This window comes from Bidens hawaiensis, unplaced genomic scaffold (assembly GCF_021521415.1).
Source record: "Bidens hawaiensis isolate Kalapana, Puna unplaced genomic scaffold, B.hawaiensis_p1.1 tig00003752_1, whole genome shotgun sequence".
NCBI lineage: Eukaryota > Viridiplantae > Streptophyta > Magnoliopsida > Asterales > Asteraceae > Bidens > Bidens hawaiensis.
In genome coordinates, this window is record NW_027491215.1 from 2,287,896 (window position 1) to 2,315,569 (window position 27,674).

The window sequence follows — 27,674 nt, forward strand, 5'->3', positions numbered from 1 at the left end:
TTTGTGATATGATTAGAGGTAGTGATGGTATAGGTACTCACATTGTTGAGATTTTTGTAGGACATGGCAGGACTAGTGGTACTGAAATTGTGGTCTATGATTCTGGATTTGTACCTGGTTTTGGTTTTGAAAGTGTTCATGAAGTGAGTGGTCAAAGTGTCCATGAAGTGAGTGGTCAAAGTGTCCATGAAATGGGTAGTGAAAGTGTTGATGAAGTGGGTGGTGAAAGTGTTGATGAAGAGAGTGCTGAAAATAGTTCTAGTGAGGAAGATGATGACAGTTATTGTAGTGATCGATCAGATGAAAGTGATCCTGAGTATACGGCTGCCTTTCAAACACCGTTGGAGGATGTAGAAGTTGACATGAGGTTGTATAAAGCTATTGTAGATTTTGATGTGGTAGAAGCAGCAGCTGATCATATTAGTGATGATGATGGTTTAAATCCTTGCATGGATACATATTAGAGCTCTGATGATGAGCGCTTGAGTGTCTTGAATAGTATGCTAAGAAATTTCAAGGGTAAGGAAAGGAATAATGATGATGAGTGTCCATTTTATGTTGGTCAGTTAATACCATTAAAGGAAACATTGAATGAAATGGTAAAGAGTTATCCTATTAATGCTAGAAGAGATTTGTATATCAAGAAGAATGATCCTTTAATGTTTAGGGTGATTTGTTTGGGGACCAATCCTAATTTGGTTGCTGTGAGGGGTCAAATGTGTCAAGTCAGGAAAAGTTGAAGGTAAAAATTGACTTGCCCTTGGACGCTGCACATCTCAAGACAATCTGTTGAGGATAATTGGTGTGTGAAGGCCATTCCTAGAAAACACGACTGCCTCAGAAGTAGAACAATTGGTTTGTACACAATGTCTACTATTGCCAAAGAGATTGAGGTTGAGATACAAACCACCCCCAACTTATCTGCCAAGGAATTGAAAGCCAAATTCCAGCAGATGCATCAAGTACAACTTTCTGAATCGAAGATGAGAAGAGCAAAGACAATAGCTTTGCAAAGGAAGGATGGTGACCACACCAAACAATACACCCACCTCAGATCCTATATTGATGAGCTTCTTAAAGCAAACCCAGGTAGTACCATTAAAGTAGATGTTGAACCATGTGCTAACCCTAACCTTAAAACAAGGCAATTTAGAAGGATATATGTGTGTTATGCTGCTTTGGTTAAAGGATTTAAATTTCTTGGTAGAGAACTTCTTGGGTTGGATGGTTGTTTTATGAAAGGGAAATACCCCGGACAGATTTTGACTGTTGTTGGGACGGACGGTAACAATTGCTTGTATCCTGTTGCCTTTGCAATAGTGGAAGCCGAATGCACAGACTCATGGAAATGGTTCTTAGATCTCCTTGGAGATGATCTTGACTTGCCTCATGATGCCAATTTTACTTTCATAAGTGACCGACAAAAGGTATGTACACGTAGGATATATTTGTAATAGGCTAACTCATGTACACTAATTATGGTTATTTAACTGTTGTAGGGACTTATTCAAGCAGTTGAGAGTGTTTTCCCTAGGGCAGAGCATCGGTTTTGTTGTAGACACATCCATGAGAACTTGAGGCAAACTTGGAGGGGAGATTTGTATAAAGGCTTGTTTTATAGGGCATCATCGGCCACTTCTGTCCCCTACTTCAACATGGCAATGGAGGAGATTAAGAAAACAAATCTTGATATGTTTCTCTGGCTTAGTGAGATCCCGGCAGCTAGATGGTCAAGATCACATTTTTCAGGAAGGGCAAAAAGTGATATGTTGCTGAACAACCTTTGTGAATCTTTCAACAAGCAACTTGTTGGAGTAAGAGACAAGCCGATCATTACATGCTTGGAGTATATTAGAGAGTATTTGACCATGAGGATTGTGACTGTGAAGAAGATGCAAGCCACTGCAAGGGGCCCATTAATACCGCAAGCAACAAAAGCATGGGATGAAATCCAAACAAAAGAAAGCAAATTGATGGTTATGATGGTTGATGATGTGACTTACCAGGTATGAGAATTTGCATGACTATGATATTACAATCAATCTTTTGTTAATATGCAAATATGTTCATAGGTTAAAATTCTGAGAAGCCAATGTGTGGTGAATGTGGGGGATAGAACTTGCACGTGCAGGAGATGGGACTTGACAGGTATGCCATGCAAACATGCTGTGGCAGCCCTATATAACATGATAGAAAACAACATGTATGTCGGTGCAGTGGAGAAGTGGGTTAATTGTCACACCCTCAAAATCCACTAACGGAGTTTTACCGTCAAAGGGTGTGAACTAACAGGATCGGAATCATCAGTTATAATCAAACCATAAAACAAAGTTTCAAAACCATGAAAACGTTTACGAGTAATTAAATGCGGAAGCGTAAAAACCTTTAACCAAAAGTTGCGTCACGCAGGACGACTTAAAATCAATGATAACTGTTAAAAATAAGTTTGCATAACAAGAGCGTTTTCAAGCAATGCATGCTCCTAAACCGCGCGCCCGCCTCGGCTACCTGAGAATAACATACTAAAAGTGTCAACACAAGGTTGGTGAGTTCACAAGTTTAAATAAAAATAAAGCGATTAGCGTTTGCGTTCAGCGTGTTGCGTTAAGCGTTTTGCGTTACAGCGTTTTGCGTTACAGCGTTTTGCGTTACCAGATAGTGTTATGTCAATTATATATCTATAGGTAGCTAGCCTATAAAGCAAGTATTACTAAGTGTTCGACACCGAAGCTGACTGTTTATCAATTTGCCTTGCCACCAGGTCATCCAGACCATGGTATGTGTTTAGCCAAGATTACACCCGCTCGACATCCAGTCGAGTTTAGCTTTGGGTGGGGTTTGTCAAACCCAGTAGTACTACTCAACAGTGACTCGCTATTATCCAAATATTACCCGGTTCGATGTTATGAAGGACTTTTGTTATTGCGTTTGTGCCACTTAGTCTTTACAAGTGATATATAATCTATATTAACAAAATCTTAAATGCGTTTTCGGAGTATGTTATCTCCCCCAAGTGAAAAGCGTTTAAAAACAATTTAAAAGGGGAAAGTGAAACTCACTGTTTGCGAAGAATTTCCCAAATTAAATCACCAAGATGCGCGTCACAGAAAAACTCTCTCTAGCGTTCTAAAACAACAAAGAGATTTTTCTAAGTGTCGGAACATTATCGAGTCTCTAGACCCGGCACATAATACCTATGCACATAACATGTTTCGTGTTTCGTTTGTGAATCGTGTGTGACTTTAACAATGTATTTGTGATACGTTACATGTGTAAGCAATCATTTACGTGTCACGTATTCATAAAGTACATCACTATCAATTACTTCCCGTAAGGGTAATTTGGTCAACACATAACAATTAACTAGCAACTATCCTCACGAGGGCAATTTGGTCAAATCATTACAATCAATTAGCTATTATTCCCCGCAAGGGCATTTTGGTCAAAACACGACATTTATCTTGCAAACATTCCCCTCAAGGGCAATTTGGTCAAAACACGATAATAAATTAGCAAGTATCATGTTTCATGCAATTTCACAAAACTCAGCAGCTAGTTTCACTGAGACAGAAATCCTACTTGAAAAATTGTACTATTCCACCGATCATAGTATCTCAATTAATTCACCAAAAATCATCACAGAAACATATATGTCTTAGGTTTCCAGAACATATTTTATTATATTTTTATTCCACATAGTTTTCTCACAATCATCAAATCATTACAGCAAACTCATAACAGTCAAATTCATGCGCAACAGAATGTTATTTGCAATTCCCGTTAAACGAAAAATTCAATAAATGCAAGACCACTTGGGTTAGGTTCCTAACTCAATAAGTCAACTTCCAGAAGTGGAACCAACCAATTGATCTCGTAGTTCATGAGATATAACATTTAGAAAACAACCTAACAGCTGGTCTAACAGCTCAGCTTTGCACAACGTTTTTGTAAAATCATAAAAGTTAACTTCTACTTGTCCAAAAATTACAAATTTATACTCTATAGAAACTAGACTCAACCTAGTTTACTGTAGTACCAATAATCTCAACCAATATTCACATTTACACTTCGTTACAGTCACTTAAACATCAAATACACATTGTGTCCAGAAACTGTTTGCATCCAAACTCAACATATTAACAATCTATGAACTATCATGCATTCATATAACATTCTAGACTCCATAAACACCATCCATGCACATCAATTACACATTACATACATGATTAGGGTTTTTGTTTGAACCCAAATCAAAGACACAACAATTTACATGTAACAATATCCAATCTAGTTATCAAATTATCATCCAAACAACAACAATCATATTAACTATACACACACACAAAATCGGCTGCTAGGGTTTTTAATTAACCCAACAAACATCAAAATCAAGTAGTAAGGATGTATAGGATAATCGATTATACCTTCCTAGCACCTAATTCTTCAATCAAACACTTGATTTCTTGCTTGTATGTGTGTGTAAAGTCGACGGCAGCCAAGGAGGTGGGGGCTTAGGTTTCCGATTGGGATTAGAGGAAATAAAGAAAGAAAAGTGTTTTAGGTTTAAGGTTTAGTATTATTTATAAACATAACATGTTACATTCAAGTCCCTCCACTTCTAAGTATTACTTTTCTAGCCTAACTAACTTGTTTACAACTTGAGTTAACGTTTATAACCATGTTACCACATACCACATAAGTCTAACACATAATTATCACATAATTACTGTTTTGACGTTTTTCGTTTATTCATCAATCGTTTGCGTTTCGGTGCAATTCCCGAAATACTACACATGTAGTAAGTGTTAAGCGTCATTTAAACCCTAGTTTAAATGTAATGAAGTGTGCGTTATAGATTCAGTGATCTTAAGTTTGAATTGACGGAGTTGAGTTAACGGAGTTAACCTGAATTGACGATTGTCACATCATTCCCATGTTAAAGAAATTTCGTCCCGAAAATTTGAGTCAAGTCGTGATGAGTGTCTGAAAGTGTAAGAAAAAAAATTTCAGTTTGTCATATCATCCCCTAGTAGAAAGAAATTTCGTCCCGAAATTTAATTCATACCTCCGGTGATTTCTGACGGTTTGCCGGGTTTCGCGGTTTTCTGTGTTTGGTTAGCCCTTCAAAAAGGTGAGGATACTTTTTCATCATTTGATCCTCGCGTTCCCACGTGAACTCCGGTCCACGTCTCGAGTTCCAACGAACCTTAACGATTGGAATTTTGCTGTGCATGAGCGTTTTGGTTTCCCAATCCAAAACCTCGACTGATTCCTCAATGAAACGTAACTGTTCATCAACTTGTAGTTCCTCCAAAGGGACTACTTGGGTTTCATCAGATAGGCATTTCTTCAAATTGGAAACCGTGGAATACATTGTGTACGCCACTGAGTTCCGTTGGTAGGTCCAGTCGGTACGCAACCGGACCAATGCGCTCAGTTATCCTGTAAGGACCAACATAACGTGGGTTGAGTTTGTTTCGCTTACCAAAGCGAACCACACCTTTCGAAGGTGAGACTTTGAGTAACACTCGATCGTTCACTTGAAATTCGAGAGGTTTTCGGCGCTTGTCGGCGTAACTCTTTTGGCGATCTCGTGCTGCTGCCATGCGATTTCAGATTTGAACAATCTTTTCCGACGTTTCGAGTACCAGTTCGGGACCAGTGATTTGGCTGTCACCCACCTCTGCCCAGCAGAGTGATGATCGACACTTCCGTCCGTACAGCGCTTCAAACGGCGCTGCTTTAATACTTGCGTGGTAGCTGTTATTATACGAAAACTCTACCAAAGGTAAGTGAGGTTCCCAACTTTTTCCGAAATCCAAAACGCATGCACGCAACATATCTTCCAGGGTCTGAATAGTTCGTTCGCTTTGCCCATCCGTCTGAGGATGGTATGCTGTGCTCATATCGAGACGGGTGCCTAGTGCGCTTTGCAGCGACTTCCAAAAGTGCGAAGTGAAACGAGAATCTCGATCAGAAATAATTGAGACAGGCACTACGTGTCTAGGCACCACTTCTTTCATGTAAACGCGAGTCAGTCTCTCCATTTTGTCCGATTCCTTAATCGCTAAGAAGTGTGCAGACTTAGTCAACCGGTCAACGATCACCCAGATGGTATCGCATCCCGTCGGTGTCTTAGGTAAACCCGTGATAAAATCCATTGAGATGTGTTCCCATTTCCACATTGGGAGTTCCGGTTGTTGTAGTAGACCAGATGGTTTCTGGTATTCTATCTTGACTCTGCACAAGTCAAGCATTTGCTCACGTAGGTGGCAATGTCGGCTTTCATGTTCGGCCACCAGTAAAGTGCCTTTAAATCATGATACATTTTATCTGAGCCAGGGTGGATAGAATATCGGGACTTGTGAGCTTCGTCCATTACCAGAGTTCTTAACTCTCCGAACCGTGGAACCCAAATCCGGTTCTCAAAATATTGGACCCCGTCCGATCTGGTTTCAAGTTGCTTGTTCATGCCCCGCATGAGTTTCGATGGAAGATTATCATCTTTCAAAGCTTCAAGTTGCGCATCGCGAATCTGATCGGGTAAGCTTGCATGAATCGTGAGTTGCAATGCTCGCACTCGTCTGGGTTTATCTGTTTCTTTTCTGCTGAGAGCGTCGGCCACTACATTGGCCTTGCCAGGGTGGTACTTGATGACACAATCATAATCCTTGAGCAGCTCGACCCAACGACGCTGTCGCATGTTCAGCTCCTTCTGATCGTAGATATGTTGGAGACTCTTGTGGTCGGTGTAAATGGTAAACTTGGTACCGTACAAGTAATGCCTCCATATCTTAAGAGCAAACACCACAGCTCCGAGTTCCAAATCATGGGTCGTGTAGTTCTTCTCGTGAACCCGTAGTTGTCGAGAGGCGTAGGCTATAACCTTCTCGAGTTGCATCAGCACACAACCGAGACCTTGTATAGATGCGTCACAGTGTACCTCAAAATTTTCCGTTCCCTCGGGGAGGGCTAGGATAGGGGCGCTGCAGAGTTTGGTTTTCAACAGTTGAAAAGCGGATTCTTGCGCGTCACCCCAATTGTACTTAGTACCCTTGTGAGTCAAAGCGGTGAGGGGTTGAGCAATCTTTGAAAATCCCTCGATGAAACGCCGGTAGTAGCCGGCCAGTCCTAGGAATTGCCTCACCTCAGTCGGAGTCTTAGGGGCTTCCCAGTTTTTGATGGCCTCTACCTTACCGGGATCGACATGGATACCATTCTCGTTGATCACGTGTCCTAAAAAGTGAACCTCACGAAGTCAAAACTCACATTTCGAGAGTTTAGCATACAGTTGTTCCTTCTTCAATAATTCCAGAATTACCCTTAGGTGCTCTTCGTGGTCAGTCTCGTTCTTGGAGTAGACGAGAATATCATCAATGAAAACAATCACAAACTTGTCGAGATACGCCTTGCATACTCGATTCATGAGATCCATAAATACGGCTGGTGCGTTGGTTAGGCCAAAAGGCATAACCGAAAACTCGTAGTGACCATACCATGTTCTGAAAGCCGTTTTTGAGATACCTTCTTCGCGCACTCTTAGTTGGTGGTAACCAGATCGCAAATCGATCTTCGAGTAATAACTCGATCCTTGAAGCTGGTCAAACAGATCATCAATTCGGGGTAAAGGATAACGGTTCTTGACCGTCACCTTGTTCAACTCCCGGTAGTCGATACACATTCGGAAAGTCCCGTCCTTCTTTCGGACAAATAAGACAGGGGCTCCCCATGGCGATGAGCTAGGTCGGATAAAACCCTTATCCAACAAATCTTGCAACTGAGTGGACAACTCCTGAAGCTCCGCCGGTGCGAGCCGATACGGGGATCGTGCTATGGGTGTTGCACCGGGTGTCAACTCGATTTGGAATTCGACTTGTCGTATAGGAGGGAGTCCAGGAAAATCCTCCGGGAAAACTTCCGGAAAATCTCGCACAATCGGTATATCTTCAATTCGCTTCTCCTCCGCGGGTTTCTCAACGATCTGCGCCAAAATTGCCGGATGACCCTTTCTTAGGTACTTCTGCGCCTTCATGAGGGTGATGACGCTAGTGGTCATGCCGCTTCTCTCACCTCGGACCGAAATGATCTCGCCGGAAGGGTAGTAATGTGAACTATCTTGTCGTGACATATAATCTCCGCTCGGTTCTCGGATAACCAGTGCATGCCGACAACGACATCGAAACTACTAAGCGTAAAAGGAATAAGGTCGATATCAAAGACATGACCTGACAGTTTTAACTTGCATCCCGCAAGTACATGAGTCGTTACTATTGTCTTACCGTCAGCTAATTCAACAGGAAACTTAGCATCTAACGGAGTTGGAGTTAAGTCTAAGAGTTGGCTAAAGGCTTTCGACACAAAACTCCTATCAGCTCCAGTGTCAAACAATACAGAAGCAAAACAATCGTTTACAGGGAACTTACCAGTCACCACGTGCGAATCATTGCGGGCTTGACCCGACCCAATTACAAATGCTCTTCCCTTGCCATTGCTTCCACCACTACTGCCACTTCCATTACCCCCGTTGTTGTCGTTTTGTTTCAGCTTGGGACAATCTTTCCTGAAATGACCTTCCTGCCCACACTCAAAACATCCCTTCGTCGTCATAGGTGGCTTAGGAGCACCCTTTGCCGCAAGGTCTCCTCTACATTCTTTCGCTTGGTGACCCATCTTTCCGCATCTTTGACACTTGACACGGTCACACTGGCCAACATGATGATAGTTGCACCTATTGCACTTCGGATATTTCCCAGCATATCCGCTCGAACCCTGTCCGCTACCGTTGTTATTGTTGTTGTGATTCTGAGTGTTAAAACTCCGAGCGAATTCGGGCTTACGGTAGTGCTGTTGCGGTGGGAGGTTCGAGGATGAAGATCTGGTGTTGTCAAACTTCCTCTTTCCGCTGCTCGGGTTGCTGTTGCTGTTGTTGTCATTACTCGGGTTGTCACGGGCTTTAGTGGTCGAACCCCTAGGTGGTAACGCACCTTGGGTCACAGCCTGATCCGTCAGTTTGTGGGCTAAACGGATTGCTTGTTGTATCGTGGCTGGTCTGGAAGACGTCACCATGCCCTGAATCTGCGGTGCTAACCCATCAATGTACATTTCGATCCTCTTGCTCGGCGGATCCACCATCCGCGGACACATCACAGCCAACTCGTGAGAACGGGTAGTGTAGGCTTCGATTTCCGAACCCACCATCTTTAATGACCAAAACTCTGACTCTAACTTCAAAATCTCCTCTCTCGGACAGTACTCCTCTCGTATCATGTTTTTGAACTCCTCCCAGTTCATCGCATTAGCCAGTTCCAATCCAAGGATCTGGACGTTCGAATTCCACCAAGTGAGGGCGGAATCCTCAAGTGTTCCAGCAGCGAATTTGACCCTACTGGCAGGGGGACAATTGCACATCTCAAATGCCGACTCGGCCTTCTCAACCCAACGCAGGAAGCCTATAGCTCCCTCAGTGCCCTTAAACGTACTGGGCTTGCAGTCAAGGTAGTTCTTGAAGGTACACGTTCCACTCGGACCTCCAGCTTGATTCTGAACGTGTGCGGCTAAAGCGGCCGCTGCATGGTCGTTCAGCAGAGTTTGGAGTTCAGCTGCAGTCAAGTTGATGTTACCACGTCCGTGTCCAGCGTTTCTTCCAGCCATCTAGGTGTTATCATCCTTAGATGTCATCGTCTGAGGACACCTCTGAGCGTGCCTCCTCCTCAGCCGGTTCTTCCTCCGGTTCTTCTTCGGGTTCCTCCTCGGGATCTTCCTCGGGATCCTCCTCAGGCTTCTCTTCGGGATCTTCTTCAGGTTCGGCCTCAGGCACCGCCTCAGGCTCGGCCTCAGGCTCTGCCTCAGGTTCGGCTGCGTTCTGAGCAAGTTGCATTTGTAAGACATCGCAACGCTCTAGAGCTATCTCGGTTCGGGTCCTTGCTACTTGGAGTTGCTCTTGCAAGTCTATCATCTCGGCTTGCATCTTTCTCATAATCTTCATCTGTTGATCACTAGCCTCTTGCATTTCTTTCATTGCCGCTGCCATGCGGGCAATCTCCTCCTTAGTCTCGGTTCCGTCTTTTAACAGTCCGGAAACGTTCGCTCTCGTATAGCGCATGTAACCCACGTCACGCTCCAAGCATGAAACAACAGCTGCGAGAACTCGCTCTACAGGTTCGGTTAGGGGTGGTAGGGTGTTGGGATAAGCAGGATGGTTCGGGTGAGGTAACGGGGGAACTTGTTCGCGATAGACCATACGTCTGATCATGTTAGGGTACCAATCCCAGCTAACGTCGTTTTCGTATATGCCTCCGGATAGGCGGTACCTCTTCGGTGCGGGAGCTTCGAGTTCCGGGACTACACGAGGTGGCGATGAGGTGGGTAACTGCGGTTCCTTCCCGTGAGCGTGCGTCATCGAATCGGATGATGATGAGGGTGGCGTCGACATTCCTACAGGTAAGCCGTGTATGCGCGCGCGTATGAGTGAAAGAGGTAAAGAGATAAGATAACAAAGACAACACAAATCTATGCAGTGCGTATCATTATAACTAATGGGTCGTCGCGGTTATAGTCTAGTATGCATGCAGCTTCTAGTTCACTATAACCAATGGCTCTGATACCAATCTGTCACACCCTCAAAATCCACTAACGGAGTTTTACCGTCAGAGGGTGTGAACTAACAGGATCGGAATCATCAGTTATAATCAAACCATAAAACAAAGTTTCAAAACCATGAAAACGTTTACGAGTAATTAAATGCGGAAGCGTAAAAACCTTTAACCAAAAGTTGCGTCATGCAGGACGACTTAAAACCAATGATAACTGTTAAAAATAAGTTTGCATAACAAAAGCGTTTTCAAGCAATGCATGCTCCTAAACCGCGCGCCCGCCTCGGCTACCTGAGAATAACATACTAAAAGTGTCAACACAAGGTTGGTGAGTTCACAAGTTTAAATAAAAATAAAGCGATTAGCGTTTGCGTTCAGCGTGTTGCGTTAAGCGTTTTGCGTTACAGCGTTTTGCGTTACAGCGTTTTGCGTTACCAGATAGTGTTATGTCAATTGTATATCTATAGGTAGCTAGCCTATAAAGCAAGTATTACTAAGTGTTCGACACCGAAGCTGACTGTTTATCAATTTGCCTTGCCACCAGGTCATCCAGACCATGGTATGTGTTTAGCCAAGATTACACCCGCTCGACATCCAGTCGAGTTTAGCGTTGGGTGGGGTTTGTCAAACCCAGTAGTACTACTCAACAGTGACTCGCTATTATCCAAATATTACCCGGTTCAATGTTATGAAGGACTTTTGTTATTGCGTTTGTGCCACTTAGTCTTTACAAGTGATATATAATCTATATTAACAAAATCTTAAATGCGTTTTCGGAGTATGTTATCTCCCCCAAGTGAAAAGCGTTTAAAAACAATTTAAAAGAGGAAAGTGAAACTCACTGTTTGCGAAGAATTTCCCAAATTAAATCACCAAGATGCGCATCACAGAAAAACTCTCTCTAGCGTTCTAAAACAACAAAGAGATTTTTCTAAGTGTCGGAACATTATCGAGTCTCTAGACCCGGCACATAATACCTATGCACATAACAAGTTTCGTGTTTCCTTTGTGAATCGTGTGTGACTTTAACAATGTATTTGTGATACGTTACATGTGTAAGCAATCATTTACGTGTCACGTATTCATAAAGTACAACACTATCAATTACTTCCCGTTGGGCAATTTGGTCAACACATAACAATTAACTAGCAACTATTCCCCACGAGGGCAATTTGGTCAAATCACTACAATCAATTAGCTATTATTCCCCGCAAGGGCATTTTGGTCAAAACACGACATTTATCTTGCAATCATTCCCCTCAAGGGCAATTTGGTCAAAACACGATAATAAATTAGCAAGTATCATGTTTCATGCAATTTCACAAAACTCAGCAGCTAGTTTCACCGAGACAGAAATCCTACTTGAAAAATTGTACTATTCCACCGATCATAGTATCTCAATTAATTCACCAAAAATCATCACAGAAGCATATATGTCTTAGGTTTCCAGAACATATTTTATTATATTTTTATTCCACATAGTTTTCTCACAATCATCAAATCATTACAGCAAACTCATAACAGTCAAATTCATGCGCAACAGAATGTTATTTGCAATTCCCGTTAAACGAAAAATTCAATAAATGCAAGACCACTTGGGTTAGGTTCCTAACTCAATAAGTCAACTTCCAGAAGTGGAACCAACCAATTGGTCTCGTAGTTCATGAGATATAACATTTAGAAAACAACCTAACAGCTGGTCTAACAGCTCAGCTTTGCACAACGTTTTTGTAAAATCATAAAAGTTAACTTCTACTTGTCCAAAAATTACAAATTTATACTCTATAGAAACTAGACTCAACCTAGTTTACTGTAGTACCAATAATCTCAACCAATATTCACATTTACACTTCGTTACAGTCACTTAAACATCAAATACACATTGTGTCCAGAAACTGTTTGCATCCAAACTCAACATATTAACAATCTATGAACTATCATGCATTCATATAACATTCTAGACTCCATAAACACCATCCATACACATCAATTACACATTACATACATGATTAGGGTTTTTGTTTGAACCCAAATCAAAGACACAACAATTTACATGTAACAATATCCAATCTAGTTATCAAATTATCATCCAAACAACAACAATCATATTAACTATACACACACACAAAATTGGCTGCTAGGGTTTTTAATTAACCCAACAAACATCAAAATCAAGTAGTAAGGATGTATAGGATAATCGATTATACCTTCCTAGCACCTAATTCTTCAATCAAACACTTGATTTCTTGCTTGTATGTGTGTGTAAAGTCGACGGCAGCCAAGGAGGTGGGGGCTTAGGTTTCCGATCGGGATTAGAGGAAATAAAGAAAGAAAAGTGTTTTAGGTTTAAGGTTTAGTATTATTTATAAACATAACATGTTACATTCAAGTCCCTCCACTTCTAAGTATTACTTTTCTAGCCTAACTAACTTGTTTACAACTTGAGTTAACGTTTATAACCATGTTACCACATACCACATAAGTCTAACACATAATTATCACATAATTACTGTTTTGACGTTTTTCGTTTATTCATCAATCGTTTGCGTTTCGGTGCAATTCCCGAAATACTACACATGTAGTAAGTGTTAAGCGTCATTTAAACCCTAGTTTAAATGTAATGAAGTGTGCGTTATAGATTCAGTGATCTTAAGTTTGAATTGACGGAGTTGAGTTAACGGAGTTAACCTGAATTGACGATTGTCACATCATTCCCATGTTAAAGAAATTTCGTCCCGAAAATTTGAGTCAAGTCGTGATGAGTGTCTGAAAGTGTAAGAAAAAAAATTTCAGTTTGTCATATCATCCCCTAGTAGAAAGAAATTTCGTCCCGAAATTTAATTCATACCTCCGGTGATTTCTGACGGTTTGCCGGGTTTCGCGGTTTTCTGTGTTTGGTTAGCCCTTCAAAAAGGTGAGGATACTTTTTCATCATTTGATTCTCGCGTTCCCACGTGAACTCCGGTCCACGTCTCGAGTTCCAACGAACCTTAACGATTGGAATTTTGCTGTGCATGAGCGTTTTGGTTTCCCAATCCAAAACCTCGACTGATTCCTCAATGAAACGTAACTGTTCATCAACTTGTAGTTCCTCCAAAGGGACTACTTGGGTTTCATCAGATAGGCATTTCTTCAAATTGGAAACCGTGGAATACATTGTGTACGCCACTGAGTTCCGTTGGTAGGTCCAGTCGGTACGCAACCGGACCAATGCGCTCAGTTATCCGGTAAGGACCAACATAACGTGGGTTGAGTTTGTTTCGCTTACCAAAGCGAACCACACCTTTCGAATGTGAGACTTTGAGTAACACTCGATCGTTCACTTGAAATTCGAGAGGTTTTCGGCGCTTGTCGGCGTAACTCTTTTGGCGATCTCGTGCTGCTGCCATGCGATTTCAGATTTGAACAATCTTTTCCGACGTTTCGAGTACCAGTTCGGGACCAGTGATTTGGCTGTCACCCACCTCTGCCCAGCAGAGTGATGATCGACACTTCCGTCCGTACAGCGCTTCAAACGGCGCTGCTTTAATACTTGCGTGGTAGCTGTTATTATACGAAAACTCTACCAAAGGTAAGTGAGGTTCCCAACTTTTTCCGAAATCCAAAACGCATGCACGCAACATATCTTCCAGGGTCTGAATAGTTCGTTCGCTTTGCCCATCCGTCTGAGGATGGTATGCTGTGCTCATATCGAGACGGGTGCCTAGTGCGCTTTGCAGCGACTTCCAAAAGTGCGAAGTGAAACGAGAATCTCGATCAGAAATAATTGAGACAGGCACTACGTGTCTAGGCACCACTTCTTTCATGTAAACGCGAGTCAGTCTCTCCATTTTGTCCGATTCCTTAATCGCTAAGAAGTGTGCAGACTTAGTCAACCGGTCAACGATCACCCAGATGGTATCGCATCCCGTCGGTGTCTTAGGTAAACCCGTGATAAAATCCATTGAGATGTGTTCCCATTTCCACATTGGGAGTTCCGGTTGTTGTAGTAGACCAGATGGTTTCTGGTATTCTATCTTGACTCTGCACAAGTCAAGCATTTGCTCACGTAGGTGGCAATGTCGGCTTTCATGTTCGGCCACCAGTAAAGTGCCTTTAAATCATGATACATTTTATCTGAGCCAGGGTGGATAGAATATCGGGACTTGTGAGCTTCGTCCATTACCAGAGTTCTTAACTCTCCGAACCGTGGAACCCAAATCCGGTTCTCAAAATATCGGACCCCGTCCGATCTGGTTTCAAGTTGCTTGTTCATGCCCCGCATGAGTTTCGATGGAAGATTATCATCTTTCAAAGCTTCAAGTTGCGCATCGCGAATCTGATCGGGTAAGCTTGCATGAATCGTGAGTTGCAATGCTCGCACTCGTCTGGGTTTATCTGTTTCTTTTCTGCTGAGAGCGTCGGCCACTACATTGGCCTTGCCAGGGTGGTACTTGATGACACAATCATAATCCTTGAGCAGCTCGACCCAACGACGCTGTCGCATGTTCAGCTCCTTCTGATCGTAGATATGTTGGAGACTCTTGTGGTCGGTGTAAATGGTAAACTTGGTACCGTACAAGTAATGCCTCCATATCTTAAGAGCAAACACCACAGCTCCGAGTTCCAAATCATGGGTCGTGTAGTTCTTCTCGTGAACCCGTAGTTGTCGAGAGGCGTAGGCTATAACCTTCTCGAGTTGCATCAGCACACAACCGAGACCTTGTATAGATGCGTCACAGTGTACCTCAAAATTTTCCGTTCCCTCGGGGAGGGCTAGGATAGGGGCGCTGCAGAGTTTGGTTTTCAACAGTTGAAAAGCGGATTCTTGCGCGTCACCCCAATTGTACTTAGTACCCTTGTGAGTCAAAGCGGTGAGGGGTTGAGCAATCTTTGAAAATCCCTCGATGAAGCGCCGGTAGTAGCCGGCCAGTCCTAGGAATTGCCTCACCTCAGTCGGAGTCTTAGGGGCTTCCCAGTTTTTGATGGCCTCTACCTTACCGGGATCGACATGGATACCATTCTCGTTGATCACGTGTCCTAAAAAGTGAACCTCACGAAGTCAAAACTCACATTTCGAGAGTTTAGCATACAGTTGTTCCTTCTTCAATAATTCCAGAATTACCCTTAGGTGCTCTTCGTGGTCAGTCTCGTTCTTGGAGTAGACGAGAATATCATCAATGAAAACAATCACAAACTTGTCGAGATACGCCTTGCATACTCGATTCATGAGATCCATAAATACGGCTGGTGCGTTGGTTAGGCCAAAAGGCATAACCGAAAACTCGTAGTGACCATACCATGTTCTGAAAGCCGTTTTTGAGATACCTTCTTCGCGCACTCTTAGTTGGTGGTAACCAGATCGCAAATCGATCTTCGAGTAATAACTCGATCCTTGAAGCTGGTCAAACAGATCATCAATTCGGGGTAAAGGATAACGGTTCTTGACCGTCACCTTATTCAACTCCCGGTAGTCGATACACATTCGGAAAGTCCCGTCCTTCTTTCGGACAAATAAGACAGGGGCTCCCCATGGCGATGAGCTAGGTCGGATAAAACCCTTATCCAACAAATCTTGCAACTGAGTGGACAACTCCTGAAGCTCCGCCGGTGCGAGCCGATACGGGGCTCGTGCTATGGGTGTTACACCGGGTGTCAACTCGATTTGGAATTCGACTTGTCGTATAGGAGGGAGTCCAGGCAAATCCTCCGGGAAAACTTCCGGAAAATCTCGCACAATCGGTATATCTTCAATTCACTTCTCCTCCGCGGGTTTCTCAACGATCTGCGCCAAAATTGCCGGATGACCCTTTCGTAGGTACTTCTGCGCCTTCATGAGGGTGATGACGCTAGTGGTCATGCCGCTTCTCTCACCTCGGACCGAAATGATCTCGCCGGAAGGGTAGTAATGTGAACTATCTTGTCGTGACATATAATCTCCGCTCGGTTCTCGGATAACCAGTCCATGCCGACAACGACATCGAAACTACTAAGCGTAAAAGGAATAAGGTCGATATCAAAGACATGACCTGACAGTTTTAACTTGCATCCCGCAAGTACATGAGTCGTTACTATTGTCTTACCGTCAGCTAATTCAACAGGAAACTTAGCATCTAACGGAGTTGGAGTTAAGTCTAAGAGTTGGCTAAAGGCTTTCGACACAAAACTCCTATCAGCTCCAGTGTCAAACAATACAGAAGCAAAACAATCGTTTACAGGGAACTTACCAGTCACCACGTGCGAATCATTGCGGGCTTGACCCGACCCAATTACAAATGCTCTTCCCTTGCCATTGCTTCCACCACTACTGCCACTTCCATTACCCCCGTTGTTGTCGTTCTGTTTCAGCTTGGGACAATCTTTCCTGAAATGACCTTCCTGCCCACACTCAAAACATCCCTTCGTCGTCATAGGTGGCTTAGGAGCACCCTTTGCCGCAAGGTCTCCTCTACATTCTTTCGCTTGGTGACCCATCTTTCCGCATCTTTGACACTTGACACGGTCACACTGGCCAACATGATGATAGTTGCACCTATTGCACTTCGGATATTTCCCAGCATATCCGCTCGAACCCTGTCCGCTACCGTTGTTATTGTTGTTGTGATTCTGAGTGTTAAAGCTCCGAGCGAATTCGGGCTTACGGTAGTGCTGTTGCGGTGGGAGGTTCGAGGATGAAGATCTGGTGTTGTCAAACTTCCTCTTTCCGCTGCTCGGGTTGCTGTTGCTGTTGTTGTCATTACTCAGGTTGTCACGGGCTTTAGTGGTCGAACCCCTAGGTGGTAACGCACCTTGGGTCACAGCCTGATCCGTCAGTTTGTGAGCTAAACGGATTGCTTGTTGTATCGTGGCTGGTCTGGAAGACGTCACCATGCCCTGAATCTGCGGTGCTAACCCATCAATGTACATTTCGATCCTCTTGCTCGGCGGATCCACCATCCGCGGACACATCACAGCCAACTCGTGAGAACGGGTAGTGTAGGCTTCGATTTCCGAACCCACCATCTTTAATTACCAAAACTCTGACTCTAACTTCAAAATCTCCTCTCTCGGACAGTACTCCTCTCGTATCATGTTTTTGAACTCCTCCCAGTTCATCGCATTAGCCAGTTCCAATCCAAGGATCTGGACGTTCGAATTCCACCAAGTGAGGGCGGAATCCTCAAGTGTTCCAGCAGCGAATTTGACCCTACTGGAAGGGGGACAATTGCACATCTCAAATGCCGACTCGGCCTTCTCAACCCAACGCAGGAAGCCTATAGCTCCCTCAGTGCCCTTAAACGTACTGGGCTTGCAGTCAAGGTAGTTCTTGAAGGTACACGTTCCACTCGGACCTCCAGCTTGATTCTGAACATGTGCGGCTAAAGCGGCCGCTGCATGGTCGTTCAGCAGAGTTTGGAGTTCAGCTGCAGTCAAGTTGATGTTACCACGTCCGTGTCCAGCGTTTCTTCCAGCCATCTAGGTGTTATCATCCTTAGATGTCATCGTCTGAGGACACCTCTGAGCGTGCCTCCTCCTCAGCCGGTTCTTCCTCCGGTTCTTCTTCGGGTTCCTCCTCGGGATCTTCCTCGGGATCCTCCTCAGGCTTCTCTTCGGGATCTTCTTCAGGTTCGGCCTCAGGCACCGCCTCAGGCTCGGCCTCAGGCTCTGCCTCAGGTTCGGCTGCGTTCTGAGCAAGTTGCATTTGTAAGACATCGCAACGCTCTAGAGCTATCTCGGTTCGGGTCCTTGCTACTTGGAGTTGCTCTTGCAAGTCTATCATCTCGGCTTGCATCTTTCTCATAATCTTCATCTGTTGATCACTAGCCTCTTGCATTTCTTTCATTGCCGCTGCCATGCGGGCAATCTCCTCCTTAGTCTCGGTTCCGTCTTTTAACAGTCCGGAAACGTTCGCTCTCGTATAGCGCATGTAACCCACGTCACGCTCCAAGCATGAAACAACAGCTGCGAGAACTCGCTCTACAGGTTCGGTTAGGGGTGGTAGGGTGTTGGGATAAGCAGGATGGTTCGGGTGAGGTAACGGGGGAACTTGTTCGCGATAGACCATACGTCTGATCATATTAGGGTACCAATCCCAGCTAACGTCGTTTTCGTATATGCCTCCGGATAGGCGGTACCTCTTCGGTGCGGGAGCTTCGAGTTCCGGGACTACACGAGGTGGCGATGCGGTGGGTAACTGCGGTTCCTTCCCGTGAGCGTGCGTCATCGAATCGGATGATGATGAGGGTGGCGTCGACATTCCTACAGGTAAGCCGTGTATGCGCGCGCGTATGAGTGAAAGAGGTAAAGAGATAAGATAACAAAGACAATACAAATCTTTGCAGTGCGTATCATTATAACTAATGGGTCGTCGCGGTTATAGTCTAGTATGCATGCAGCTTCTAGTTCACTATAACCAATGGCTCTGATACCAATCTGTCACACCCTCAAAATCCACTAACGGAGTTTTACCGTCAGAGGGTGTGAACTAACAGGATCGGAATCATCAGTTATAATCAAACCATAAAACAAAGTTTCAAAACCATGAAAACGTTTACGAGTAATTAAATGCGGAAGCGTAAAAACCTTTAACCAAAAGTTGCGTCATGCAGGACGACTTAAAACCAATGATAACTGTTAAAAATAAGTTTGCATAACAAAAGCGTTTTCAAGCAATGCATGCTCCTAAACCGCGCGCCCGCCGCGGCTACCTGAGAATAACATACTAAAAGTGTCAACACAAGGTTGGTGAGTTCACAAGTTTAAATAAAAATAAAGCGATTAGCGTTTGCGTTCAGCGTGTTGCGTTAAGCGTTTTGCGTTACAGCGTTTTGCGTTACAGCGTTTTGCGTTACCAGATAGTGTTATGTCAATTGTATATCTATAGGTAGCTAGCCTATAAAGCAAGTATTACTAAGTGTTCGACACCGAAGCTGACTGTTTATCAATTTGCCTTGCCACCAGGTCATCCAGACCATGGTATGTGTTTAGCCAAGATTACACCCGCTCGACATCCAGTCGAGTTTAGCGTTGGGTGGGGTTTGTCAAACCCAGTAGTACTACTCAACAGTGACTCGCTATTATCCAAATATTACCCGGTTCAATGTTATGAAGGACTTTTGTTATTGCGTTTGTGCCACTTAGTCTTTACAAGTGATATATAATCTATATTAACAAAATCTTAAATGCGTTTTCGGAGTATGTTATCTCCCCCAAGTGAAAAGCGTTTAAAAACAATTTAAAAGAGGAAAGTGAAACTCACTGTTTGCGAAGAATTTCCCAAATTAAATCACCAAGATGCGCATCACAGAAAAACTCTCTCTAGCGTTCTAAAACAACAAAGAGATTTTTCTAAGTGTCGGAACATTATCGAGTCTCTAGACCCGGCACATAATACCTATGCACATAACAAGTTTCGTGTTTCCTTTGTGAATCGTGTGTGACTTTAACAATGTATTTGTGATACGTTACATGTGTAAGCAATCATTTACGTGTCACGTATTCATAAAGTACATCACTATCAATTACTTCCCGTTGGGCAATTTGGTCAACACATAACAATTAACTAGCAACTATTCCCCACGAGGGCAATTTGGTCAAATCACTACAATCAATTAGCTATTATTCCCCGCAAGGGCATTTTGGTCAAAACACGACATTTATCTTGCAATCATTCCCCTCAAGGGCAATTTGGTCAAAACACGATAATAAATTAGCAAGTATCATGTTTCATGCAATTTCACAAAACTCAGCAGCTAGTTTCACCGAGACAGAAATCCTACTTGAAAAATTGTACTATTCCACCGATCATAGTATCTCAATTAATTCACCAAAAATCATCACAGAAGCATATATGTCTTAGGTTTCCAGAACATATTTTATTATATTTTTATTCCACATAGTTTTCTCACAATCATCAAATCATTACAGCAAACTCATAACAGTCAAATTCATGCGCAACAGAATGTTATTTGCAATTCCCGTTAAACGAAAAATTCAATAAATGCAAGACCACTTGGGTTAGGTTCCTAACTCAATAAGTCAACTTCCAGAAGTGGAACCAACCAATTGGTCTCGTAGTTCATGAGATATAACATTTAGAAAACAACCTAACAGCTGGTCTAACAGCTCAGCTTTGCACAACGTTTTTGTAAAATCATAAAAGTTAACTTCTACTTGTCCAAAAATTACAAATTTATACTCTATAGAAACTAGACTCAACCTAGTTTACTGTAGTACCAATAATCTCAACCAATATTCACATTTACACTTCGTTACAGTCACTTAAACATCAAATACACATTGTGTCCAGAAACTGTTTGCATCCAAACTCAACATATTAACAATCTATGAACTATCATGCATTCATATAACATTCTAGACTCCATAAACACCATCCATGCACATCAATTACACATTACATACATGATTAGGGTTTTTGTTTGAACCCAAATCAAAGACACAACAATTTACATGTAACAATATCCAATATAGTTATCAAATTATCATCCAAACAACAACAATCATATTAACTATACACACACACAAAATCGGCTGCTAGGGTTTTTAATTAACCCAACAAACATCAAAATCAAGTAGTAAGGATGTATAGGATAATCGATTATACCTTCCTAGCACCTAATTCTTCAATCAAACACTTGATTTCTTGCTTGTATGTGTGTGTAAAGTCGACGGCAGCCAAGGAGGTGGGGGCTTAGGTTTCCGATCGGGATTAGAGGAAATAAAGAAAGAAAAGTGTTTTAGGTTTAAGGTTTAGTATTATTTATAAACATAACATGTTACATTCAAGTCCCTCCACTTCTAAGTATTACTTTTCTAGCCTAACTAACTTGTTTACAACTTGAGTTAACGTTTATAACCATGTTACCACATACCACATAAGTCTAACACATAATTATCACATAATTATTGTTTTGACGTTTTCGTTTATTCATCAATCGTTTGCGTTAACTCATTTGCGTTTCGGTGCAATTCCCGAAATACTACACATGTAGTAAGTGTTAAGCGTCATTTAAACCCTAGTTTAAATGTAATGAAGTGTGCGTTATAGATTCAGTGATCTTAAGTTTGAATTGACGGAGTTGAGTTAACGGAGTTAACCTGAAATTGACGATTGTCACATTAATGAAGCTTACTGGTTAGACACTTGGAAGAAGGTGTATAATCACCAAATCAGGCCCATACCAGGCCCTGATATGTGGACACCCTCAAATTGCCCAACAATAATAACTCCTCCTAAACATCATACTCAGATTGGCAGACCGAAGAAGAGCAGGAAGAAGGCACTAGGTGAGAAGAAGAAATTGGCAGCTAGCAAGAAGAGGAAGAGGAAGATTGAAGAGGTTCAGGAAGTGTTTTCTGCAAGAGGAAGACTTACCAGGTTGGGGCATGAAAAAAGTTATGGAAGATGTGGAGGTTATGGACACAACATCAGAACTTGCAGGGCACCAATTCAACAATAATGATGTCAACCATAAAGTTGTGTTTGAGTTAGATTGATGGTGTGTGTTTGAGACTATTTAAGACTTTTGTTTTGAACTTTCTAGTACCATGTCATGGTTTGTGTTTGAAACAATTTAAGACTTGTAGCATGTGTGTTTGATTTGGACATGATGGTTTGTATGTTATGTTTGATTTGGGACATGATGGTTTGTATGCTATTTTGACAGTATTTTGTTTAATGCTTTTAAAACTAGTAGCATGTAGGCAAATAATGCAAACATTACAATAGATTTAATCATGTCAAATTAAAGTACAATTCAAATGCAAACAATACTTGAAACCAACTACAATGTTACTTCCAATGACAATCATCATTTGACCAGTCAGAGTCCCACACTGGATCGTCTTCGTATGGATCATGAAAGTAAACTTCTTCTGGCTCACTGTGTACTTGAAAGCTGCTTTCACAACCGCAGGGTCATAATCATCACCAGGATCCATTTCATGTTCTTCACTTGGTCTAAATAAGTCATCTTCTTGCACTAAATAAGCCATCAACTCATCTTCACCCAATTGATATTCCTTGTCTTCCATTTGACTTTTGTCTTGGTCAAACTGCACTTTCTCAATTTCATCGTTCCCTAACTCAACATTCTCCGTTTCATCATGGCTGCAACATGACTGATAATGTGGAACACAAATTTAAAGTAAATAGATGAAACAAGAAGCTCTAAAATTTAACATAAACTTAAATAACAACAACAAAGATTACATTATCCCATACTACAAAGACAATGTTAACAGCTAATCAATAAAAACACACATAAACGAAGAACAAAAACCAACTAATTCCTAACAACATCTTCAAGCTTGTTACATTTGGTTTTCATTCTTGCAAAATCATCTTTCTTGTTCATCATCTTCACCATTGCTTGAATTACCTTTTCACAACTAGGGCATTTGGGATCATCAGCCCATTTTAGCCATCCACAACTCCCCTTCTGTAACGGACTAAATATATCAACAAACAAACAACCCTAATTCGATTCACAGTTCACAGATTACCCCTAAAATTGACCTAAGCAACACGACATACCAAATCATCATCGATTAACAGACTAGAACCCTAATTCGTGAGTAATTAAAACTTACACAGCACAAGAATTGACGCCCCGAGTTTGCATCGGTCCTGGATATCCTGTAACATGTCGCGGCACCACATGAACATCTCACACAAACCTCATATGCACGGCAAGGCTTGGAAGGTGAACCCGAGGAGAATTGACTTGACTTGGATTGAGACATCGTCGCCCGATAATGCCTTTCAATTACAGGTTGAGATAATCACCGGAGATGGTAACATAAAGGGAAGAGGGTAGATCGAGTAGTTATAAACGAATCAGGGGTAATAAAGTAATTCCTTTTTTTAACGGGTCAACGACGGGTCAACTGACGGTAGGAGTCAGAGGAACCCGCCGGAGAAACACAGGGGTCCAAACTTCGAAAAATCTTTGTCAGGGGTAAACCCATAGAATGTGGATATAAACCAGGGAGACAAAATGCAGATTTCTCAATCTACTATTTCAACATTTTAATTTGTTTTACCAATTTTAGAAACTATATTTTTTTATAAGCAATTTTAGTAAGTATGGCCGGGAGAACTGGTTAAAATATGATACGGAGTATAATATTGGGATTTTCTAACGTGTATCCTTATTAATTAGGAGAATATTCTTGTTGAAGATATAATTTTATATTAATTACATTCATCTCTTAATCTACCTACTTATATTCTAATAAGATAAAATAATTGTGGACACTTGTCATCTTTTGGTTAATTCTCACAATTTTTTCTCTCCAAAACTAAGATCAATAATTATTCACTTTCCTTTTACATTTTATTTATATTATATCTATATATTTTTATAAAAATAAATATTAACATATTATTTTACTATATATTTCAAAACATTTGGTGAAATCTAAAAATCAACAACAAACCATATCATTAACATATTGTAGTATGTAATTTTTTTATAAAGTAATTTTTTTAATTATTAAATTATAAATATATGCTTAAAAGTCGAGCCATTTTTTTAAAATCAATCAATTTATCTGTTGTTGTTGTTATTATTATTATTATTATTGTAAATTGTCATATAAATTTATATAATGATACTAAAGTTTAAGGGATACATTATCCCGTGTAAACTTTGGTTTCTGGGTAAATGACTCGATTAAAGAGTTTTATATATATATAAGCGTATTCACCTTTGTTTTGATCAACGCTTTCACTGATTAACTTTGAGTTACCTTTGACCTATAGTACGAGAATAATCGTGTATAAATATCTAGATAAAAAAGTCTAGCTTCAGATCTTTAGTAATGTAGATGGCTTAATAATGAATAGAACCATATAAACATTTACCTTAAACGATGAACGTTTGATGGTTAATTAGAACAAATAGCAGACGACAAGAACGTGATCAAGAACAGGTATAAGCAGGTAACAATAACGCAATTGATTATAGGGCTTATGATCACCAGGTATCACGGAAGGTGCAGACATGTTTAATTGTAATAATATAACTTCTATATGATATAATACCAATTAGGTTAGACGGTTAGGTTAATATTGTATATACGTATCAGATAATCTTGTTTCCTAATTAACTACGCAGTGTAGATGTTTAAGCATTATAAACGATATATGTCATATATCCATAATTATTCATTTTCCTTTAACACTTCATTTATATCTATAATATATATAAACGAAAACATAAAAATCCTACGTGTCGCGATGTGGTCGCTCCCCCTTTTTTGGAGTCACCAGATTTGCTTGATTTTTAAATGGAGGCTTCTCATGCATTTGACCCGAATTCATGGGTATGGGTCTTACCAAACCCAGATATTCCTTAAACGGGTTATAACATCTCATTAAATAAAAAATTATTCTCATCAAATTATTGATTTAAAAATCCTATAAAATAGGATATACTAAAAGTTAATATCTTATTTATTTTAAAAAAGATATATATATTATTTAAATTAAAAAACCAATTTTATAGTAAAAAAAATAAACGGGTTTTGGGTCTCATCAAACCATAAGTATATTATTAACTTTCATAAATATTATTTATAATTAAAAAAAACCAGGTTTATAGTAAAAAAAATAAACGGGTCTTGGGTCTCATCAAAACCATATAGCTTTTAAACCGGGTTATAACATCTCATTTATTTGTGAAACAATTTATCATTAAACCATAAGTATATTATTAACTTTCATACAATAAAAAAATGTAAATTCAAAAAATAAATAAATATTAAAACAAATAATATAAAAAAACCCCCGTAATATGGGGGATAAAAACTAGTTATATATAACATGATTAAATTATTCACTTTTCTTTAAACTCTCTTTATATTATATCTATACACTTTTATAAAAATAAATAAAAGAAAAATGAATACTTATTGATCTATGTTAGGGTTATTAATTTAGAAGGGAAAAGAGTTGTGAGATTTAACCATAAGCCGACACGTGAACCATAAATCGACACATATCTATAATTATTTTACTTTAATAAAATAATTAAATTAGATTAGTTACAGAAAAAAAAAGGAAAAAGAAATATGAGTTGTAGGAAATGACGCTACAAAAGACAATAATGAAAATTATACATAATGCTAAAAAGAACATTTGTATTTTCATAAAACATGTGTTTCAATGCATCTTTGCCTTTTAAAGTCATTTCGTGATATAAACGATTAGAGAACTTTATAATATAACATCATATCAAACAAACATTAGTGGATGCCAATAGCAGTTCGTAGATGGTAGGGAGACCGATTGTAATAAAATGTGAAAAGGACAACCTCTAAGTGATTCATCTATTTGGTCATGTGTAGTGGAGGGGTTACAATTGGGGGCGAATTATGAAACGTCACGCCCAGTCAGTAAGGAGTGGAAATTTGTTTTTGGGTGTAATGGTGTAGGGCTACAAGTTGGGCCCACAGTGTCTTTTTTATTGTTTTCCTTTCATAATTAAACTAACTAAATAAAAACCAATTTATTTAAATAATTAAATAAAAATGCATTAAAATTAAAAAGAAATACAAAAAAAAATACATAACTAAAAAAAATACATAACTAAAAATATAAAAAGACATAACTAAAGAAAAAAATTTAAAAAACCATAACTAAAAAAAAGAAACTAATATCCGTAATATTCACGCATTTTTCACGTCGTCGTTGAAACAATAATGCGGCTTCCTCGTGATACCTTTCCGCTTTGAGGGATTCGTAGTCGTCTTTCATTTGACGTAATTCCAATGTCTGGTTCAGCTTTTCTTGTTGTTTGTTGGATGCTCGAAGGTCGTTTCCTATTACTGTGGCATTTGTTTCCAAACGACCGACCAACTCGTTTATTTCAATGGGCTCCGTATTGAATCGTGTTGACGACGAACCTTCCCCCTTATTTTTTCTCGATCTTCCGCGTGGTCTAGGCAACTCCTCTACCTCTTTATCGTCGGCTATATCAACATCGTCGGCTAAATTGATCGTGTCGTCCAGTAAGAAGCTAAGAGCATCGGAGGGTGTGTTTGGTGTGCTCGGATTTGTTGACGACGATGTCTTCGACCTTTTTGAAGGCTGGGATGAGCCGGCTCGTCGGGCGGCTGGAACGGTTGGTGCCCCCTTCCATTTCGAGCAACCACGTTGCCTTTTCCAACAATTCAAATACTTGAACGGTTTCCCGGGTCGCTCAAAAGTTTGGCCCTGAGCTCGAAAGTCGCTCAAGGCTTGAGTTATAATGTCGCGGTCGTTATGCCCGCTACGCCAGCCGGGCCCCTGCAATCGATTAATTATCCCGGCAAATTTTTGACAATCAGCATTAAGCCCCTTCCAGTGGGCTTGAACTGCTTCTTTTCCCCTGTAGTCTTCGGGTTTATTGGTTATCGCGAGCCAAGCTTCAAAGACTTTCCTCCAAAACATCCCGGTGGCTTGAAAGTTAGCTACAAATTAAAATTATTTGTTACAATTAGTATACATTTTAATAAACACTAAATACATTTTTAATAAATACTTAATATTAAAAAACTTACCGACGTCCGGGTCCTCCAAATGACGATCCAAGCCCTTGCGAGGGCCACCTCCTCCTCCTCCTCGCTCCAATGCTTGTATGGATCACGTTGCGCCATCGGCTCCCCCGGTTGTTTTTTTTTGTGTGTTTACGGGTCGGCTTTTGGCTTGAACCGGATGCCCGTGACGTTTGCGTCTCCGGCACCGTCGCCGGCTCCGACTCCGGTGGTGTAGACCCGAACGCCGGCATTGTGTTTCGGGGGGCTGAGAAAGTTGGCGTACATGTTTAGGTTCGGGTCGGAAAATTGATACGGATAGCTCGGTTGGTTCGGGTTCATCGGGTTCCATTGTAAGTTCGGTTGGTTCGGTTGGCTCGATTGCGAACCGTACGTTTGACCGAAACCAGGGAATTGGTAGTTCGGTTGGCTCGATTACGAACCTTACGCTTGACCGAAACCAGGGAATTGGTAGTTCGGTTGGTTCGGGTGGTTTCTAGGATTCATTTTGTTAATTTTTTGTAAGAATTTGAGTATGATTTGTGTATAAAATGGATATAAAATGGAGAAGAAGGGTGTATGTTT

General features: G+C 41.1%; 1 protein-coding gene across 1 annotated transcript; it reads left to right on the forward strand.

The window, feature by feature from the left end:
* The first annotated feature begins 866 nt into the window (after window positions 1–866).
* Window positions 867–22,030, forward strand: LOC143624268 (uncharacterized). Its single transcript, XM_077094979.1, has 4 exons — window positions 867–1,427; window positions 1,500–2,006; window positions 2,073–2,148; window positions 21,699–22,030. The coding sequence occupies exons 1-4, from the start codon at window positions 867–869 to the stop codon at window positions 22,028–22,030; spliced, it is 1,476 nt and encodes a 491-aa protein (XP_076951094.1).
* The last annotated feature ends 5,644 nt before the right edge of the window (window positions 22,031–27,674 follow it).